The following is a 22,630-nucleotide window of genomic DNA, read 5'->3' as shown; positions in this document are numbered from 1 at the left end:
TTACCTCCTGCTCCTGTTGTGTAACAGAAGGCAAACATGCTTATTTCTCCCATCAGTTTATAGTGTTTATAGGAGTGAAATGCTGTATCTTTATTGGATTTGGACATCTTTCAACTAATACCTTCAGTTTTTTAATTTTTTAAAGCAGGGTGCCATTCTTTGTGTTGACTGACACGGTGCTATTTCATCAAACTATTTAGTCTTTCTACTCCTCTCCCACCAAAACTGCATCAGAGTTAAGACTTTGGCTGTCTCTATAACCTGCTGACCTTGTGGACTGTTACCAGGCTGTGGGGAAGGCTGTTAATGATGTTATATATTGAATCCGTTTCTAATTTATAAAATTATTTCATTTTGAATTACAAAACCCTGTTTATGTGGTTTGTCTTTCAGAAAAACAATCCAGCAATTATTATTGTAGGCAACAATGGAAAACTCTTTTATGACCATCAGAAGTAAGTCTATTCATTTTTATGTGAATATGGTAGACCTATGGTATTGATTGTTTAGAAAGCCTCCAAATATTTCAGCAAAGTTGTGAAAACACTAAATTTTTATTGGTAAGAGAATGTCAAATATTTTCTGTTATGTTTCATGAGGGTGCACGTGCTAGTCAGTGTGTGTTTTATAATGTAACTGCATTGATTTAAATCACCTAAAAGAATATGCTTTTTCTACAGACTTTCTTCTTTCATAAAGTGGGGGGAGAGTTTGAATTTGAGTAGAACTCATAAAACACTTTTTTTTTTTTTGATGGTGCACCAGCATAATTCGATAGCTTTGAATTTTTTTTAACTGTTGTTGAGAATTTAGCAGGAGCAACAACAAAACACCATGGAGAATGTTATAGTAATACAATACCAAGTGTACTGGGGCAAGATGGCTTAAATACATTTATAAGGTACAGAACCTTTCACCTGTAGGTCACTCATTCAGATCTGCCACGTTCCTATTCCTGATGGACAAGTGTCCACATCACAGTTAACACCCTTGTTAGCTGTCTAACCGGAGAGGCTCCTGTAGGTGGTACTTCTGGGTCAGGACTGAAGCACATTGGAAAGGCAGCATTGGGAAACCTGTACTGGCTCTGACCGTGCTTTTGTCCTGTGGTAAGGGACTTTGACCCTAGAGCTGTCAATCTTAAACCCTTTGGAAATGCAAAACTTAATTTAAATAACCAGGAGGCTTTTGTTCTTGGACATTTGTAATCCACTAAAAGACAGAAATGTTCATGCCTTTTTTTCTAGCTAGTAAATAGTAAAGCTATAGTTCTATAAGCAGATTCTCTTCTTTCATAGTGATGGTTCCACACAAGCATTGGCATCTTGTCAGAGAGATTTTCGTAACAAGCCCTATCCTGTCCGAGCAAAGATTACATATTATCAAAAAACATTAACTGTAAGTACTCTGGTAGTCTTGAGATAATACAGTACATTAATGAACTTCTGGAGCTTTTAAGTGTGAAATTTGCTTGAATTCTTTTTTATTTAAAAAAAAAAAAAGGCAAAAAAATGAACTGTAGGACTCATGAAAATGAGCAACTGACAGAAATCAAAGCAAAATATATTGTGGACAGCCACTCTGCAAGCTTCTCTAGCTCTAATGCACCTGCAACATTCTTGCGTCTACATTCCTGGGCTGCCTTTGGCAGGTATGTCCAGGTTTGTGGTGCTTTTATGATCTAGGGAAATGTCCAAGGAATTTTTAAATTTGTGATGGAGTGAATCCACCCCAAATGGAGAATAATACAGAAATGGCACTAGGATGAGGCAGCTGTGAAATGCATGTTTGTTTCATTTTTAATCTTAACTCAGGGCTTCCACAAAACGTCTGTCTACAATGTTCAGAGTAGTTATGTAAGCTAATTAAAATGTAAGCCTTTTTTGCTTCAGGAACAAATTAGTAAAGATGTCCTCCAAAAGTAAACATCCCTACAGATTGACAGACTGGTTTTGTCAGCCCAAAGTTGGACGTGAATTCCAGAGTCCAAGAGCCTTTAATTGAGTGTGCCCCAACATTCGCTGTTAGCTCAAGCAACTCAGTGCATTTCCCAGGAAGAAGGCAGTCTCTAAGCTCAGATACAAATCCTTGGTTGCACATTGAAGTCAACCCCTTGACTTGCACCTAGAAGCATATAGAAAGTTGTTATCTTTGTCAGAACTTGTGTAAAACATTCTACTTTTGCATGCTGGATAATAAAACTTCTTTCTGAATTCTGTAGACAACTTGTATTACACTGTTGTGACCCGTCTGTGCCTAGGGTAGCCACCTGAAAATGCCAAGGTCAGGGCAGGCTGTAAAAGGAGGGCGGATTCTCCCAGCACTGGTGGGTGACACTGAAGTCGGACTTCCCAACCAGCCACACACAGTGCTGCTGATTCCCCACACTGGTTATTAAGAAGCCAAAATAAAAATCTACATAGCCCCCTTTACTGCATTTCAGTCTTCGGCTCCCAATCAGCCACTAGGTCCAGTAAAGAGATCAGTTATTTAAAACTCTGTGCTCTTTACCAGAAATGTTTCTCCTGAACCCAAAAGGTTCAATGTAAGTTTAGATCAATATAAGTTTAGATCTTACCCAAAATACCACGCTGCCAGCCAATCTTTTAGTAACTAAAATTAAAGGTTTATTATAAAAAAGAAACTATAAGAGAAATGTTAAAGGATTAAAGCAATCAGATACATATAATTGATTTGAAAGTCCATATATATCAGGTTTCTAGTAGAAGTGTGGAGTTTGCAGGCTTGTATAGTCCCTCTGGTGTACATCCAGTACCTGGATGGGTCTCAGTCCTTTGTTTCACAGCTTCAGTTCAGTTGTAGATGAGTTGATCCAGAGGTAGGCTGGAGACTGAAGACAACTTAAGACAAAATGGATGTCGTGCAGCTGCCTTTTATGGCCTTTGCCATGCTGCTGGTGGAAATTTACAGGAACAAGATGGAGTCCAGGGTCACATGAGTAAGTCCTGGTGACTCATCAGGTATACCCCTGGCTTCTTCCCCGGGCCCCCTGTATCTGTGAATTTCCTTAATGGGCCATTAAGCAGGCTAGTGCTGCAGCCATCCTATCTGGGGTGTCGCCCAGACACAGCACAATTTGAAATACAGATATATCAGCCATATCCATAACTTCCATTACACACATAACACATGAACATAAACATCTTATTTAGCACATTATAGCCTTTCCAACAGTACCTGACACGGCATATCTCATATGAACTATTACGATTTTGACATACTGATGTTATACAATATAATAAATGCCATCTCCCCCCCTCCCCCTCCATCCCAACCCCACCCCCCAATCCAGCCAGCATGACCACTGTTACCCAAGATTCCTTGACCCAGTAACTTTTAGTCTCTGCAAGTCAGTATCAGGAAATAAACCAAAGGAAACACAGTACATCTGCCTGCTATGTGGCTGACAAAGACAAGTCCAAACTAAGTGCTTTAAAGCTTTACTTAATGGTCTCCAGCAATTCTCATTGGATGCTTTTACCTAAGTCTCCACTAATTAGTCTTAAGCATATTCAAATACAACAGGTGATTAGAGTACCCCAAAACTTAAGTTACCCCCACAAGTCTGAGGCAGTCTTCGGGTGAATCAGTCACAGATTTCCAGGTGGCCAGTCCTTCTATCTGTGCCTGGAGATCTTTCCAAATGTGTTCACAAAGCGATCTGCTTGATTCAGACTCACTACCTCCCTCTTATACCCCCAGAAGTTGCAGAGATATGTCAATCAAGTAAATGTTACACAGCTAACCAAACAAATTAATCACTGGGCAGAAACAGGAGTTTCAGAGAGGTGTCACTTAAAAAAAAAATTGTGAAGGAAGCAGTCTTAAGCTCTAAGTCTAGCAATAATTTCCCCAGAGCTGCAGTTCTAAAGTAGATCCAGGCTTCCTGTATTTCACAGACATTTGACGCATCATATTCAGAGAAAGAGAGAGAACACACACAGCCAGGCTCACTTCACTGTGTACCCCTCCCCCACTCCCACTCCCGTTTGCCTAATTATACTAAGTTCCTGCAAAGGCCTGAAAATGGCTAAAAGCAGCAAGCAGAATAATATTCCATCCAATAATTGGCAGTGTTTTGGACACCTGGCTGGTTGCTAAAATGTCCCTGTACAATCCCAGTAATACTCAGACTGAGGCTCAGGAGCTGCAAGCGGCTTTTTAATGCGTCTCCTGTGGCACTTTTGCAGCACATAATATTAAAATACTGTGGGATTTAATTATTAACCAATCAGGATGTTTTTACTATGTTATTAACCATTGTAGTTGATAAAATAATACTTGGTCAGTCATTTTTCTGTGAGAATAACTAAATATTTCCCCTGGCATACTGTTTAAATATGAATATATAATACTATCGTAAATGAATGTGTGAATGGCTGTTTTGGGTAATGTTGATCTGAGGTCCATCAGGATAATGAGACTGAGGTCTGAGTATCACTGTATTACCCTCTTTGAACTAGTTTAGAATCAGAATTTGGTTTTGGTTTTTTTTCCTCTGCTGCTGCAGGTTGGAAAATCTAATTTGTAACAGCTTTCTTTCACTGTCTGTCCTTTTGGTATAAATTCTGTATTTCATAGCCTGTACTCTTAATATCTGCTCTTACAAATTTATAAAATAAAGAAATAATGCATTTGCTGCATACTCTATAACTAGAACTTTAATTGTAAAACATCTCATAATTTTAGCTAACTCCTTATTTTAGAGCCTCTTTCTAACTTACCTAATGCATTTTTTATTTTATTTTGTGTGAGTTCTGTGCTAATTAAACTGGCATGTTTCTGAGCATCAAATTCTTTTCTTCATCTGCAATAATTTTTCAGGGGAAAATGTGTGTCTTTCTTTCTAGGTAGTGATTAACAATGGATTTACTCCAGATAAAGACGACTATGAATTTTGCGCTAAAGTGGAAGATATGATACTCCCATCACAAGGGTACTTTGGAATATCTGCAGCAACAGGGGGACTTGCAGGTGATATTTTTCACTCTATTTAAGTTTGAGGTCCATGTTGATGAGCAGTGATGTTTAGAGCTTCAGTACATTATTACTTGGCAACAGACATTTTCAGTTAGAATGAGGTTAGTTGTAAATGACTTAGATGTCAAAGCGGGTTGGTATGGAATGGTGGTGAGTAGCTGAAAGTAAGAGGCTAAGCTGTGCTGGCCATGATCTCTGTTTGGCCTGTGTGAAATGAGTTGCTGATTGATCTCTAGTGCCTAGCAAACAATTAGCCAAGCTGCAAAGCCAACACCACAATTAGCACTACTTGGAATCCTGGTTGGTAACACTGTGACAGATAAGGATTGGCGTATTAGCAGGTCTGAAAAAGCTTGCATGACTGCTGTCTGTGCTGCTCCTGTTTTATGGGTGTGAAATCAAGAAGCCAGTGCTGCCCAATGCCTGAGTAGTAGTTGATCCTTGTGTGAAGATCAACTCAGGGTTTGCTTGAGGCATGGAATGAATGTTGCCAACCAGTGGAAAGCTGGTGGGACTGCAAGGCAGCCACTGCACAGTTACTGTTGCTGTCTTCCTTTGCTGTAATTTCCTGACCTGTCCTCAAAGTACCTCTTATGCTTCAGCCTATTTGTGGCTAGAGCAGAGACTCCCTTAACTGCATGGACAAGGACACCATCGTGTGCACCTGCTCTTCCTGTGCCACCTCCATTCCTTGCTCCTTGTGCAGTCCCACTGCCCACTCTGCATCTGGGTGAATTTTAGAGGACTTCAGTCTCCAAAGGTGTTATCTGAACACCACTTATGAGTACTAAGCTCACAGGAAAAAAACCCAAAACCTTGAGGGTATATATGAAAGGAATTATGTTGAAAGGATAAACTTTTCAAAACAAACACCGTCTATTTGTTTAGGTTTCGGATTTGCAATTTGGCAGTTTCATCCCAATAAAACAAAGGAGTCTTAGAACATTGTAAAGCCAGACTGTACTTCTCAGTTTGTGTGTGTGTGTGTGTGGGGGGGGGGGGTGTTTGGTGATTGGGGGGAGGGTGACAGAAGGGTGGAAGGGATGTTAGCCAGCACACTAGTTTGTTGTAACTTTTTTTTTTTAAATACTGTATAGAAGACATCTCACTTGTTCTGTCTTTGGTATGCCATTCATCTGGGCTGCAAATCCAAGTGACCAACTAATGTGTTGTGTTATCTCAATTCTCAAAGCCACAACAGTAAAAAAGAAGGCTAGAATTGTATTGTATTAAATCAGAAACTTCCACAATAAATTACAATGTGTTAGGAAAAAATAGTTCATAACTAGTAGTGGTAATTTAAACACTAGTATATTCAGATTAATTTGATTTACTTTTTATCCAGATGACCATGATGTACTGTCTTTCCTGACTTTCCAGTTGACTGAACCTGGGAAAGAAGCAGTAAGCATCTTTATGCAATGGAATATATTAATTTTACAGATGGACATATGTTCAGTATGTGGCTGGGCATCAATTAAAATGTCAGCACTGAAGTACCTCATTTCATGTTTTTCTTTTCTGTTTGAAAATGTTGATGTGTTTATACATTCTATCATCTTGGGGAAAATGAGACTAATACAATATAACATCTGAATAGTGAAATGTGGAAAAATCATATCTCAAGACTGGCCTTTTTGAAAGGGCACTGAATTAAATTGCACAGTTTCAAAAACAAAATATGCCTATTTTTTATATTTATATTAAAACTGAAAATTTTAAAGATGTACTTCTCACTATTTCTCTTTTCTGGAAAATATACTTCACATGGCTCTAGTTTAGTACTGCAGTGTTTGTTCACAGTGTATCTGTCTCTCACAGTGGAAAGTTCTGATGTTTCTAACAGCGCCAAAAAAAAAAAATCCCACAAACACAGTAGGAAAAAATTCAAGTGGTAGGAATCACAATAGGTATACATAGTCTCTTATGTAAACACATACTTTGGAGTGTCAAAGTTGATATTATAACTGTAAATTTTATAGCATGGGTGTTGAAACGTTTGTTTACCTCATAATGTGAACAAATTTTGACGAGAGAGTCCCTGGGAGACGAGATTTGTTGGGGGAGAGAACTGAAACTTTGAGGATTTCTAGTAATATATAAATACCTTTTTAAAAATGTTTTCAAGCCTACCCCAGATGCAGAGATTCCCGAGAAGGATAAAGAGAAATATCAAGAGGAGTTTGAGCATTTTCAACAAGAACTGGATAAAAAGAAGGAAGAATTTCAGAAGGATCATCCTGACATGCAAGAGCAGCCAGGCAAGTTAAATGAACAAATTATTAATTGTCAAGGGAAACACATTTTTAAAGCTGAGAATGATGACATGCATGTTTGTGATTAAATTAGCTTTGCCACTGTATTTAGAATTGGGGCCCAATCCTATAAATCCTGAGCTCCCTCAACTCCATTTAAGTCATTTACTTTATCCAGAAATTCTTTGGACTTCTCTGTGCTAAGGAATTGCTGAAATATTAACTGGGATGTATGATGTTCCTTCGTCACTGACGGAGCAAATAGAAGTCTGTGCACCTGTGGGACGGAGGTAGGGGGGAAAGGTAGCTTTTTTTAAAGGACTAGAAAAAGGTTTGACATTCTTAAAAATGTACCAAGGAAGCTGATCTCCTCTGCTGATCTGAAAATAAACAAGGCAAATGTGTTCTGTGGATCCTCTTTCTGTCTGTGTTTGGGGTTGGTATTAAGGCCCTAATTCAACAGTCCATCCCTATTCAATAAAGCATTTGAGCATAAAAACAGCTATACCAGGTCTGCCCAATGTTCCATCTAGCCCAGAATCCTGTCTTCTGTCAGTAACCAATGGCAGGTGCTTCAGAGGGAATTAATAGAACAGGTAATCAAGTGATCAGTCCCATCAGCCATTCCCAGCCTCTGGCAAACAGCAATCCCTGCCTATCCTGGCTAATAGCCATTGATGGACCTATCCTCCATGAACTTATATAGTTCTTGTTTGAACTCCATTATATCCTTGACCTTCACAACATCCTTTGGCAAGGAATTCCACAGGTTGACTGTGCATTGTGTGAAGAAATACTTCCTTTTGTTCATTTTAAACCTGCTGCTTATTAATTTAATTTGGTGACCCCTAGTTTTTGTTACGAGAAATAAATAACACTTCCTTATCTACTTTCTCCACACCAGCCATGATTTTATAGACTATCATATTCCCCCTTAGTTGTCTCTTTTCCAGCTGAAAAGTCCCAGTCTTCTTATTCTCTCCTCATATGGAAACTTTTCCATACCCCTAATCATTTCTGTTGATCTTTTCTGTACCTTTTCCAATTCCAATATATCTTTTTTTGAGATGAGGTGACCAGATCTGTATGTGGTATTTAAGATATGGACGTACCATGAATTTATAAAGAGGCAATATGATATTTTCTGTCTCGTTTTCTATCCCTTTCCTAATGATTCTCAACATTCTGTTAGCTTTTTTGACTGCTGCTGCACATTGAGCAAATGTTTTCAGAGAACTGTCCACAAGGACTCCAATATCTCCTTTTTGAGTGGCAACAGCTAATTTAGATGTGGTCTAGTTGAGATTGTGTTTTCCAATGTGCATTACTTTGCATTTATCAACATTGAATTTCATCTGCCATTTTGTTGCTCAGTTTTGTGAGATCCCTTTAACTCTTCCCAGTCTGCTTTGGACTTAACTATCTTGAGTAGTTTTGTATCCTCTGCAAATTTTGCCACCTTACTGTTTAGCCCTTTTTCCAGATAATTTGAGTATGTTGAACAGTACTGATCCTGGTACAGACTCCTAGAGCAGTGTTTCTCAACCTTTTAAGTAGCAAGTACCCCCTAACTTCTGAAAATTTTAATAAGTACCCCAACACTCAATTTTCCACAGGATTTTATATTTGCAGACTGTGAGCCATATGTTGAAAGAAGGGCTGAGTATATAAACCCGTAATATGACAGATGTCAGATCTAGTGTGGGTAGGGTTACCACCTTTACACCAGGGGTGCGCAACTCAAATATGTACCTGGGCTAGAGGTGATATTGGCCAAAGCTAGAAGGCTTTGAGCAGCATGCCAATGCTGGGGAATATAAAGTGCCGTGCCAAATTTTATGCCAGAGATTTGAGAGGAGGAAGGGGTGAGAGAGAGAGAGACAGACAGGGAAGGAGGACAAGAGAGAGACAGGAAGAGAGGGTAACTGGTGAAATCTGGGACTGTCATAGTTGTCAATTTCACTGCACAGCAGTGAAATTTACAGGTTTTCTGGACACTGGGCTTTGAGCCAGGGAGGGGGGCTGCCACCTGGGCAAGTTGCAGGCAGCTGTCACCTGGCTGCCAGCCTGGGTGGTGGGCGACTGCCACCCAGTCCAAGCTGGGGCAGAGGAGGTTTCCGCGCTGGCTGGGACCCAGGGATGTGGGCAGGCGGCTGCTGCTCATCTTCAAGCCAGGGCACTGGAGGCTGTCCCTCGGCTCGGAGCCGGGGCACAGGTGGCTGCCACTCAGTTGCAAGGCCAGCTCAGGAGACACAGGTGGCTGCCACCAGGCTCCCATCTGGGAGTTGGGACCTGGCGGGAAGCGGGGGGGCTGCTGCCCACCTTCCCCAGAAGCTAGCGGCTTGCCACCTGCCTCCCATCTGGGAGCTGTGACTGGGTGGGAAGCAGGGGGCTGCTGCCCAGCTTCCCCAGAAGTTGGCAGCTGCTGCCCACCTCCCCTTCACTCGGTTTTTCCCCCAAGTATCCCCTGCCTGTGTCTCACGTACCCCCAGGGGTACGCATACCACAGATTGAGAAACTATCTCCTAGAGTACACTGCTATTTACCTCTGTCCATTCTGAAAACTGACCATTTATTCCTATGCTATTTCCTGTCTATTAATCTGTTTCTGATCCATGAGAGGGCCTTCCCTCTTATCCCTTAACTGTTTACTTTGCTTATGAGCCTCTGTGAGGGACTTTGTCAAAGGCTTTCTGAAAGTCTAAGTACACTATATCCACTGGATCTCCCTTATCCATGTGCTTGTTGACTCCCTCAAAGAATTCTAGTAGATTAGTGAGGCATGATTTCCCTTTACAAAACCATTTTGAATACCATTTGTTGGGGAAGAGTCATCTGTGTCTGATAGTTCTGTTCTTTACCATAGTTTCATAGCATATGTTTAACTTCAAGCAGATATTTATTTCTGCAAAGTTGAAGTTAATGGGACTCAACGAGCATTGAAATATTAAATACCAGTAACTCATTTTAGTTCAGTGTGGTATTTTAAATATGATGTTAATAATTTGGCAATCCTATTTGTTAGAGGTATTGTATACAATATACATATGCCATAATTTTCAATCTAAGTAACTAACAGTAGGGTTCTAAATCGATATTTAGAATCCTATACATGTAACCCCCCAGGGATTTAAATGAGATTTGTGATTGCGCACATCTGAAATTTAGGTCACTTATATTTAGATGCCTAAATATGTGTTTTTAGGCACCCAGTTTTGAAAATTTTAGCTATCCCAAGTCTGCTGTTAGGATCATCCCTTCTGTCCATTCATATGACCATCCTGACCCCACTTTGCATCAATCCACTGACTTCCCTTTGTCTTCACCTTTATGACCCTCTCCATTTTAGCCTCACCTTGACTTTCAAATCAGATTTCTTATTGCACAGTTGACTTCAATCTTTTGATTTGGTAATGAATGCTGGTATTGATTGACTGCTATTCTCCCGTTCCCACATTGCTTGGAAAGAACTTCTGTTGAAATTTGGAAAGAGACTTCTTTATCTCAAATTTCTCCTTAAAATATATTTTTACGATTATCCTACTAATTATTCTTGCCAGTGGTTAGGCTAGTAACTACTGAGACCACTATGACTAGTTGGTGAACATGGCTGTCCATATTGTTACCTTGTCCTTCTTGTATGTGTTCTGAATCGCAGATTGAGCTTTCTGGAGCAGGGACTGTTTTTGTTTTTGTTTTTTTTTCTTTTTTTCTCTGTAGCTAGTACAAAAGGGGCTATGATCCTAGGCTGAGTTCTTTAGGTGCTGCAGGTATTGAAATAAACACAAAAATGAATACATTGATAACCTCTGGAAAAGGGTGGGTTTTTTTGGTCGTGAGGTGAAATGAAACTAAGTCAAATATGTGTATGCATATTCATATGCCAATCTGAAAATGGGCTATTCACTTGGTTTTTGTTTTGTTAGCGGATGATCTCTATGAAACTGTAAGTGATCGTGAACTGAGACAAATCTTTGAAGGGCAGAATCGAATTCATCTTGAAATCAAGCAGCTTAATAGGCAGTTGGACATGATTCTCGATGAGCAGAGGAGGTATGTCTCTGCAGTAACAGAAGAGATTGTCAAAAGAGGAGCTGGTATTCCAGGCCAACAAGGACAGGTGAACTCAAAATGTGTACCACTTCTTAATATGTTGACATAATTTCAAAGATGTAATCAGTTTACTTTTTTCTATATGCATAGCTCTGTACCATGGTATTGACCATTTTTGTGGTTTGTTTTTTCAGGTCTCCCAACAAGAGCTTGACACTATTGTGAAAACTCAAGAGGAGGTCCTCAGGCAAGTGAATGAAATGAGGTAAGGAGGTCTTGCTGAAGACCTGAATAAAATCTTTTACACTGCTTCTACAAATGTCTAACTCCATTTTTTGACTTCGTTGTAATTCTTCCTGATATAAACCAGTGCCGGTCAGGTCAAACTCAAGCCTGAAAAATCTCTACTTGAGTGTAGAGGGACCTTCAGGTCCAGACAATAGTTAAGTGAACCTCTTTAAATGTCTCTCTTGTATATAAATGAAGGATTTAAGATTTCAGATGTTATTCTTAACAATATGAGATTAAAGGGACATCATCAGCTGGCCATCTAGTCACCTTTTTTAAAAAGGTTTCAGTTTACTGCATTTGCCTCTGAATCAGAGGGATCATACTGTGAATTACAATAGTCCCTGGGCCAAAAAAAGAGTGAGAATTACTCTCTAGCCTATTAGGCCACTTATCTAGGATGTGAGAGACCCAGGTTCAAATCCCTTCTCCAATGACTATTTATAAAGAGCAGAACAACTTCAGCAGACAAGATTTTTGAGAGAGATCCAAATAATGCATGTTTGAAAATCTCCAATCACAGTTGTATATTGGCACACATCTACTCTTACTTGAACCTTTTGTAAACATAAATTACCACTTTGTTCTTTGGTAGTGGCTTGTTGCTTGAGTATTAATAAAACCAATGAATTTTAATATTGGGAATTTTCTGAAAGGCACGTTTGTAGGTCGTATCAAAATGTTTCACAATGAAATAAAGAGCTATATAATTCCTTTAACATTGTATTCACAAAAGTTAAAACATTCTTTTGTAAAATTTTTGTGGGCAACTTTATGCTACAGTTATAAACAATCATATTTTGCCAATATTAATAGTTAGAGGAACATCTTGTAATTCATCTATGTAGGTCAAGTTTTTTGTAGAACGAAGATTAGAATACTTCCATTTTCACTGTTGTTCTTCCAGGAAAGCTTTTATTTTAATATTCTTGACAAATCTTTATGCCAAGCAAGCAAATTAGATTTTCTTGTTAACATTGGTAGTCTGTCCTTTTATTGACTACTTATTAGGTATGCATTTGCGTAACATCTTAATATTTTCTGCTTAGATGAAAGAAATGTCTTATGTTATAGATCAGGAAATAACAAAAATGAACAGCCTTATTGGTCATCCCTGGAGGAAAAGGACTTATTGTCAAAGTAATTTTCATGTCAAGATTTTAGATTTCTTAATCATCTGATTATAGAAGAATCCTTGCTTGTGTAGACTATAGCAACAAACAGCATGTTGTCTTTGTAGGAGCAACATAATTTAAATTTGATGTGGCCCACATTTATTTAGAGAACTTCATTTTCTTTTAATAACAAATGGATCATAGTTAGTTTTTGTCTTTTTTTTTAAATCTTACCCCAGCACTTATTCTTTGTGCTAGAAGTCAGTTGCTGATTCAGAGGCTTAGAACACCCTCTCCTATAAAGTCATCCCATATATAATGGATAGAAATTATTACAAAAATCAATGTGGTGTATTTGTACCAACATTATTACTACAAGCATTTATTAGGTGGAGGTCACCCTAGCTGTTGAATATAGCTTTCATGGCTTAGATTACAAGCAAAAATATTTCCCAAATATATGCAGCCTGTTACAGAAAAAAGACAAAACTTACTTAGCATGTATTTAGTTTGTGTCACGTTCAAAGTTTTATTTAGGTTTGGAAGGATTTGGTTTTTTTAGATAATTATCTGTAAACGATAATTTTACCATACACACACAAACTGATGAAAAAATATTTTCATCATGATTGAAATTTACAGTGAGAAATGTTGCTAGAGAACTTATTACAGTTTGATTTAAGCATATTTATATATTACATGTGATTATAATTTATGTTTTTAATAGCTATAAAGCAGTGGTTCTCAAGCTATGTACCATTTTGGGCCACATATGCAGCTCTGTCATGTGAATCGTATCCACCCAATATATACTACCTGTATGACCCTGAGGACCTCAGCTGTGTGCTGACTGGCCGCAGGTTGAGAACCACTTCTATAAAGCTTTAACTCTTTGAATCTCAATGTCTGCTGTCAGTAAATAATTGTCACCACCTATTGCCTGATCATCATAATTTCCCTCAACCGTGAAAACTTAAATAGATAAAAACATTAATGCTTAAAAATAGGCATTAATGCCATCTATCAAAATTATTTAAAAAAGGCAAATTCTGTGAGGCCTAGTTATGTTTCTGACTGTCGAAGAGGAAAAATGCAGAAAGATTGAGTGCTGATTGGAGGGCCACTTTGACTAGTGTTAGCAGTGGCTAACCAAAGGAAAATGGCTTCAAAAGGTAAACACATTTTTTCTCATAGTATGTTTTGAATTGTGTTCAGAATGGGAACTTACTTTTGGTAAATATCAGAAGTTATACAGTGTCTTATGACTGACAATATTTTGCATATTGTGAAGTAAATCTCCCAGAATATCTATTCTAAATCTCAGATTTAACCTGGAAGAGTGAAAAAGGCTGTGTAACTGTGGCTATGTCTAGACTGGCTATATCCAGATCGACTTATTTGGATCGACTGAGCGGTCAGTGAAGATCCGCTCAGTCGATCCAGAAGTCGACGTACTAAGACCACCTTCTCAGGTGGCGTAGCGCTGCGTCGACGGGATTGCGGTTCCCATCGGCACAGTGCAGTGAAGACGGCGCGTAGAAGAGACACACAGAAGTCGCCGGGAGTTACGCAAAGTATGCAAAAAAACTTGCGCAACTCCAGTCGACTGCTGTCGAATCACCAAGTTAAGTGTAGACATAGAGTGAGTTTTAAGAACACAGGCATTCTTTAATTCAAAAGCCATTAAGTAATGTGGAGAGGGATGCTTCTCATTGTTTTGTTTTCTTTTTGTGAGAAACCTGAAATGAAAAGGGGATTCCTGGGTTTTGTAACTTAAGAAAACTGGTGGAGAAGAAAAGTAGAATTCTTGAAAATCTATGCTAAGGAGGAATATACCTAATGAATGAAAGTCTAGAATGTTGTGTTGGTTGATTTCCTTGAGCCTCATAAAGAAAATACGGATAGTAATCAAATTCAAGAAAAAGATGACAATTAAGTTCTCTGCTTCTGAAAAGAAGAATATTTCTGTATTAGCAACTGAAAGAAACAAGTAGATTTTTAGTCTTGTTATATCTAAATAAATAACTTGAGAGCTTCGTATTAACTTGGTCCTGGTTATGTGTGGAGTAAAACTGAGATGAGTGTTAGCCCAATATATACAGTTGTTCTGATACTTCACTGTCATCACAATGGAGGGAGAACCTCTAATGAGCTGTGGTTTAACAAGCAAAGCCACTTTCAGAATCTGCAGTGATAAATTTTATATTTGTGGTGTAGTGCTTGTATATGTGTATGGTGCATTGTCCTGTTACCTTTTGGATACTTATACTTTGACCTTTTTTTCCCCTTTACAGAATTCCAAAAATAAAAAGACTGAATCTTGAAATTCAAATGCTTAATTTAATATTGTGACTGGTAACTGATGCAAAGGTTGGGAGAGTGGGGTTTAAAATTCATTAATTTAATTTGTATTGTGACTATTAACTATAATTACTTAATGCTTAATTTAAGTTTATAGATGATCAAACACTGGTAGTGAAACTTGATCTTTGCTTTCACCCTTAGCTCTTACAATAAATTAAATCCTATTTTGAATTTGATTGCTATACATTCTTTATAGCAATCTTTCTAGTGTGTGGAATTATACGCATTGGTAACTGCGTACAACAATGGTAAACATCCAAGTCAAATGACTTTAGTTTAGATGGAAGTTGAATTATAGACTGTTGGATATACAGTAAGGGCTTTACATTCTGAGAGTTGTGGCAAGCTGTCTTGTCTGAACAAAATGTAAAGTTTAAAGTAAATTAAATCCAAGACATACATTTTGATTATTCTGTTAATAAGGAAGAGATTAACATTCACATGATAAATGTTTTAGCTGTAGACTTTAATCCTCTTTGCAACTGAAAAGAAGCATCACAATAGGGAAAAATTATATGAACATATTGATTGAGGCGCATGCATGTTTCCTTCATTGATTAGTTTAGATCTCAAACAGTTTCAACTTTTTGTGGATTTAATTTGATTTGTTGTAACAATAAAATGAATTCATGTGAACACAGTATTAAGAATTACAGTATTGTATATGAGAAATGAGTTTCTCATGTAAAAGGTAATCATGGAACATGGATGGCCCTAAATCTTTTCTTATCCCTAAAGCCTCTTCTTTATTTCTTACATGACTGCATTATTTTTTTTTTTTTTTTTTTTTTTTTTTGGAACAGCTTTTAGTTTCCTTAAAAGATAGCATTATACCATGTTTATCCTAAAGCCTTGGCCAGATCCACAGATTCAAAACATTTGTTTGAGACTTTATCAAAAAATAAGCCAAAGCAGATGCTTAGCGAAAGAATATTCACCATAGAACTGATTTTTGCTTTTACTGTAGCTTTGGGATAGGTTGCTCTCTACAAAATTGAGGTGGTTCTGCTGAATGCAATTTTAAAAACCGGTATTTTGAAAAAGTAAGTGTTTCTTCATAGATATTCATGGAAGCTATTTAAAAAAAAAAAAAAAAAGAGAGAGAGAAAGGAAGAAAGAAAAAGTGTCCCACCTTTGTCCATAAAATGTTAAATTGAAACTACTCTTAATAAACTATAAATATTGCATGTATACAAGAGGGAATTTTTAAGGAACTGTCCTGTGCTGAAACAAGTCTTTTTGTTTTCAGGAATTCCATGGATGACACTCTGAGGTTGGTCAGTGGAGTTCAGCACCCTGGTTCTGCAGGAGGAGTCTATGAAACAACCCAGCACTTCAATGACATCAAAGAGCATCTTCATATAGTAAAGAGGGACATCGAGCATTTAGTACAGCGGAATATGGTAATTTGTGTACTGCTAGTGTAAAGAATGACTGCAGAAATTCAGCACATGGTTGTTAGTGAAATGTTGGGAAAAGACAGCATGTAATTTACTGAACAATTAATCTTTCTTTAAGCTGCTCTGCTAAAACTGTTCTGCCTTGCCTTAACTGCATGATCAATGTTTTGATGAGAAGGTAGGCATAAAGGGCATGATTTTTTTTTTAGCTGCTGTAACTTGGAATCACATTTACAATGTGCATGCAATTCTAGTATTCATGTAAATGGCCAGTTAGATACACAACTACCCATTTGAGCGTGCACAATTCTCAATGTTTGCTGTTGTGGTAATTGCACACTCAAGTTAAATACATTGTTCAGAATCTGATCAAAATAAATGTTAGGTGAACTCTTAGGTAATTAATTTCTCAGATTACACTAGAAAAATATTTTTTTCCAATTGCATGAAGAGCAATGGTCATAGCTAACTTTCCAATTAGAAAACCTTTTAAATATAAAGATAACCGTGTGTGCATAGGGCACATACACTATTTTTATTGTACATGCAAAGCGAGAGCTACAATAATTTAAAAAAAAAAAAAAAGCTGTAGGAAGCTGGGTGGGAATTACTTTCAAATACTACATATTAGTTGCTTTAGTATTCAGTAGTCTTGAAACTTAGAGTGATTCCAAAAGTTTCAAATTCTTGTGGTGCGGGAGGGGTGTGTGGGTGTGCATATTTCTTTGTAAACTGGGAACACTGATTCAAGTGACTACTTATTTGTCCATCTAATGTGTTTAGAAGAGCTCCATCCATAATAGGCAGGTTCAGTCTTTGGTAGCAGGCCTGAGACATTCATACTCAGAGTGTCTATCTCAAATATGGTATGGCCAAAAAATAATTAACTTTTGTATTTACAAAGCACAAAAGCTTGGAACTTCCGGAAGACTGAAAGGAGAGGTCAGCACCTTTTGTCCCGCAGCCTCTTAAGTTCCTCTAACAATTGCACATTATTTTTCTTTTCACCAGTTTCTGAACTGGTGAAAGTAAGTAAATGGCTTCAGCATGTGCTTTTGTAATAACATAATCTGCAGACTTTCCAGCTGCCCCTGTTGCTGCAAACAAAGTCCAAGTACGTTGATGTGTTTTAACAGGGAGTGTCTCAATATTATACAACTCATGTGTTGTTATTTCTGGGATGCTTAAGCAAAAATGTATCTTCGCACTCCCAGTCTCCAAGTAACTTCAATCTGTTCAGGTCTCATACACAAAAATAAAAATAAAAACAAAGTTACAGCTTAATTCTCCTACCACATATTCCTTCACTTTCCTCCATTCTTTCTGTGAACATGGATGTTCAACTTCCTTTTGAAAATGTTCTTTTTAAAATAGAAGTCTTAAAAATGCAGAAAGATGCCAATTCAACTACCTTTTCAACAAATTTTTGCTTTTTAGCCATCAACTGAGAAACCAAAGTGTCCAGAATTACCACCATTTCCATCATGCCTAGCTACAGCTCACTTCTTCATATTTGTAGCAGTTCAAACAGTGGTATTCATTGGTTATATCATGTATAGGTAAGTTACTATTTAAAAGATTGACAAATATCTTTATTTAGCTGTTCTGATTTTATGTACAGTTAGTCAACATGATCAGATTAATCATTTGTTTTTAAAACAAACTTGAATTGTTAGATTTTTTTAAACATCTTTTTATTATATCTTAGTGCACACTCTTTATTTGTCCAGGCTGACAAATGAAAATAGCCTAGTCAGCTTTCCTGTTAGCACTGTGCTACATTGTTAAACTCAAACATGGTTGGGGAATCTTTGTAACTATTTCAGTTAAACTCTTTCTCAAAATACTTTAAGTAAAACTGTTGGGCATGGTTTTCTAAAATGTGTTTTGGGATTTTTTGGGTTGTTTTGTTTTTTTTCTTTTAACACCACCTAAATTTTGGGTTGAATGTTCTGTTAACCAATCTGATTGATGTCCCCAATAGTGCCAGACTTGCAATGTCATGGAAGCTTTATTGGAGAAAATATTGCTTATATGATTAGTCTCATCACATAATGCATAAAGAACTTAATACATTTCACTATCTCCTGCTTTTTTATAGGAGTCAGCAAGAAGCAGCAGCCAAAAAGTTCTTTTGATGACCTGTTCCTTTTATGTGTGTATATGCCTGCAGTATGTATGCACAGAATATTACTTAAGTCTGTAAATGAGGGAAATTCTAGTGTTTAAATGCTTCAATATTGTAAATTATTGAATTTTTGCTAAACAAAATGAGTTCTTGTTTAAAACATTAATACTGTCGTTAAAAACAGACCTTTGAGCAATGGAGCAAATACAAGGGAAAACTGTGGAACCCCCCTTCCCCCCCCCCCCCTTTTTTTTTTAAAACAAGTTTCCGATAGATACTGGGACTTCATCATGGTACTCCTATTGTTTTCTCAATAAGTTTCCAAGGTAGATAATTTGGGGCATACAGGTCCAGTTGCCATTGATGAATATTTCATGTTCAGTGACTTGTGCAGAAAAATACGTTTAAGCATCCCAACGTACAAATTTTTTTTTTAAACAAACTGCCTTTCTCCTATATGGAAAAGAGGAACATTATAAGTATTCTATAAGCCACTTGGATTTCAGTTTGGCAATGATTTAGTGGCTTGTAGATCTAAATTTCACAAGGGTTTATAGACGTAGCTTTGTAATGTGTGGACCTTGAAAGACAAAAGCCTTTAATAACAATCTGACTGATAGCTGCTGGAGTGCAGAACAAAAGCTCTGTGTGCAGAGCAAGCAAACAAAGGCTCATCTATTTTGAGGCAATGGGAGAAAACAATACCTTCTAATAGAGTAGTGGTCCTGGAGCATGTTGTGTGGGAATTGTTAGGTTTATAGTAGTTTCATGACTGCCCATACTTCTGTAAAGTGATTAATGGAAACTCTCCGACAAAGAGATAATATTGGTTATCTCTTAAACTCCAATTGAAATGAGGGCATATTTAGATTCACAAATGCCTTTATTTTTTAAGCTGTTTCATGAATCAAATTGAAATATCACAGTGGACATTTTGGTTAATATTTTACATAGCGAGTATTGAAAACTAGGAATTTTGTGTACATGTTAGCTAATTCCTCACAAGCCGTTGCCTCAGACGTGTTTTGCTGTTAATCCAGCAATTCTTATTAACCAGTATTGTGTAAGTTAACTAAGTGTTCAGTCTGATGGATTTGAAGATTGTTTAATATTGCTTATCATGTGAACATTTGCTTCAGGAGAGAAATGGAACAGATGCTCAAATTAGTAATAAGAAAAGGATTCACTCTGCTTTGTTTACATATCCATAGTAACCTGTTCTTGAGTAGCTCTCCTACAGAATTAAAATGTCTAAATTTCTTCAGGCACATGATAAAAACTGGATATAGGGACTGTTCATTTTTAATTACAGAATCTGTCTCAATACCTGCAGAAATTGTCTAGAATTTAATGTTTGCAATTTTGACACCCTTGGAGGAGGCAACACATGCTGCCAAGTTCAGTGTTATGAAAAAACATTTTAGTATTGTGCCTGATAATTTGGAGGAATAATAAATCTATGCAATATATTTTTGTTACTTAAAATTAAATTATCCAATAAATGTGGATGTCTAAGCTATATTAAAAGTGTGATTAGATCCCTTCCACACCTATTTATATAGCTGAAGTATGTGATAAGCTGTAAATGGTATGGTTTAATATATTTACTTAAATTATGGGAAAGCTTTGTTTGCTGTACCGATAGGAGAAACTACTGCTCTAAACTGATTTAGATAGTCAGTGGAAGAACCCATGTAACAACCAAGAGTAACACAAGGCAGCAGTTAATCCGCTCTCTTCTCTCACACCAGCAAGTATTTACAGGTGCCTTGGACTAAACTAAATTAACAAAGGAAATGACAGTGTTGTATCAGATTGTTCTATTGTAATTCATTATCTTTCCAACAATACGTAGTATTATTTCTTTCACCTCTGGCGCTGGTATGTGATCAAACAAAACCCCCCCACTGTCATGACAGATAATACTTTGTAGTACTACTTATGCTGAAACAATAGACATCATATGGTCCTATTTTCCAGAATACATTTGGTAAAATGAACAGTTCTTAAAGACATCCTCCAATTAATACATTCATATTTCTTCATTTTGTGAATCTCTCCAACTATGACTTATTGTTCAATTTGAAAATTAAAATGTTGAAGCAACCAGTGGTATTGTATCTTGTGTTGGGAAGAGGAAAACACTGGAGGCAATTTGTTCAGTTTCTGAACCAGCTCACTATCTAAAATTACATCTACACCACAATGTTAAATTAAAACGCATTTATGCTGCTGATGGACCTGATCCCATACGAATCAGGAGCAGTTTGTCATTGACTTCTGTGGAAACAGAAGGCCCAAAATGTGTAATTTTCAACAGGTGATCTCTTTCCAAGCCACTAATTCTAGCAATGAAATACTAATTCCTGGGTTATCCTTGCTGCTTGCTGGAGGGGTGGAAATTATAAAACACTTTGGTAATAACTTGACCTTATTCTCATTCCTATCATGACTTTAAATTGTGGCTTTTTCGTCAGACTATCTTGTCAGCAAAAATACTGTTTCATTAATGCCACTAAGTGTGGCAATGTTGTGTGCAAACACCCTTGCTTTTCTCAAATAACAATTGAGGCTTAGAGAGATGAAAAAGCTTGGAATCTAATTTTAATGGTTTGAGAGGCAAACTAGCCTGGTCTGAATCTTGGCATTGAGCTTTGCAAGATAGATGGCATATAAAATTAAATTCAGAAATGAAGGGATAATCTCAACACATTGATGCAGAGCAGCACGGTCACTAACCAGTCATCTGAGCCTTTTAAGCAAAGTGCGGAATCACTGTTGTTCAAATTGACTGTTTCCTGTTTGAGAGACTTTGACTTGTATTGATGTATCAATTACTGTAACACTGAAAAGGTCCATCTGTTGTTTTGGAATTCAAGAACATAACCTTATTTGAATAAAGATACATATTTTAGTAAACTTTTTCCCCTTGAACTTGGTATAGCGGTCACTGAAGTCGCTTAAAAAAATCTTCAGTCTACTCCTCATGGTGTCATGTTGCATAACTTTAGAAAATTTCCTGGGCAGGCAAACTGTAAGAATTCTCTAGCTGCTGTTACTGCTTGGCAGAGATTGGATGCTTTCTGGGATTAGGGGCTCCGTGTTTTTAATTTACAGTGAAGTCCTGATCATGAGTGTATCAAGCCCTTTAGTGCCCGTTGGCCTGGGGGCTGAGATTCCATCAATTTGTTTCTGTTTAATAATGCAAAATGGTTACAATGAGGATTAACTACACTAACTCCAGCATCAATTTATTTTGTGGAAAGGAACTAATATCCTTTTTATCATGTTCTGTTACTTATAGCTACAAAGCTTAGAAATTGACTACTCTCAATTTACTTCAGATCTGCCATTGATTACAGTAGTAGGGTTACACAAAAACTTAAGGTAGACCATGGGCCCTCTGTATCAGATAAACATTTAGTTCCTGATTTCTGTGTTCACTTAAACCTGTGTAACTCCACTGCCGTAACATTGGTATAAGTGAGACCAAAGTTACTTGTCTGTCTCATCTAAGATATGGGGTAAGGAGAATGATGCAGGGCAGTGTTCGGGTGCAGCATGGTATTACAGCCTGTTGGTCATTAATTAATCTTATTTATTGTATCTACGTTTAAATCACACACAGTTACGCATCTAAATTGACTATTTGGCCTGAGAAGTGTTTTTATTAAGCTTCACAATGAACATCTGTTAAAAAGAAGCTGAAACAGTTCACACCACACCTCTCTCATTCTGTCAAAATCAAAATCCTCTTCTACACAAGGAAGTTGCACTACTTCCTCTATACCTGCATAGTTAAATGGCTGTGGATAAAATGGTACAAATCTCCTTTCTGTGGGTATATTCATACTAGTATAAAGAGGGGGATAACTGTACAAGTCTAAGGCCTTGTCTACACTAGCACACTTATGTCGGCGAAACTTTTATCACTCAGCGGTATGAAAAAAAAAAAACCACCCCTGGGCAGCATAAGTTTTGCCAGTATAAGAACTTGTGTGGGCAGTGCTATGCCACCATAGCTAC

General features: G+C 37.4%; 1 protein-coding gene across 1 annotated transcript in view; it reads left to right on the top strand.

Annotated features, from left to right (window-relative positions):
- The window catches only part of LMAN1 (lectin, mannose binding 1), a 32,561-nt gene extending 11,038 nt beyond the window's left edge, over window positions 1-21,523 (top strand). The window contains exons 4-13 of the mRNA XM_067545468.1: window positions 394-455; window positions 1,299-1,398; window positions 4,872-4,995; window positions 6,347-6,405; window positions 7,130-7,262; window positions 11,183-11,376; window positions 11,504-11,574; window positions 16,326-16,479; window positions 17,914-18,035; window positions 18,578-21,523. Of these exons, the coding sequence (XP_067401569.1) occupies window positions 394-455; window positions 1,299-1,398; window positions 4,872-4,995; window positions 6,347-6,405; window positions 7,130-7,262; window positions 11,183-11,376; window positions 11,504-11,574; window positions 16,326-16,479; window positions 17,914-18,035; window positions 18,578-18,614 (1,056 nt within the window). The 3' untranslated portion in view covers window positions 18,615-21,523. The remainder of the gene's footprint in view (window positions 1-393; window positions 456-1,298; window positions 1,399-4,871; window positions 4,996-6,346; window positions 6,406-7,129; window positions 7,263-11,182; window positions 11,377-11,503; window positions 11,575-16,325; window positions 16,480-17,913; window positions 18,036-18,577) is intronic.
- The last annotated feature ends 1,107 nt before the right edge of the window (window positions 21,524-22,630 follow it).

Source organism: Emydura macquarii, unplaced genomic scaffold, assembly GCF_026122565.2.
Source record: "Emydura macquarii macquarii isolate MOO-44397 ecotype Brisbane River unplaced genomic scaffold, CSIRO-AGI_Emac_v2 contig_1045, whole genome shotgun sequence".
Classification (NCBI taxonomy): domain Eukaryota; kingdom Metazoa; phylum Chordata; order Testudines; family Chelidae; genus Emydura; species Emydura macquarii.
Note: the sequence above shows the minus strand (reverse complement) of the source record. Positions and strands in the feature narration are given on the sequence as shown.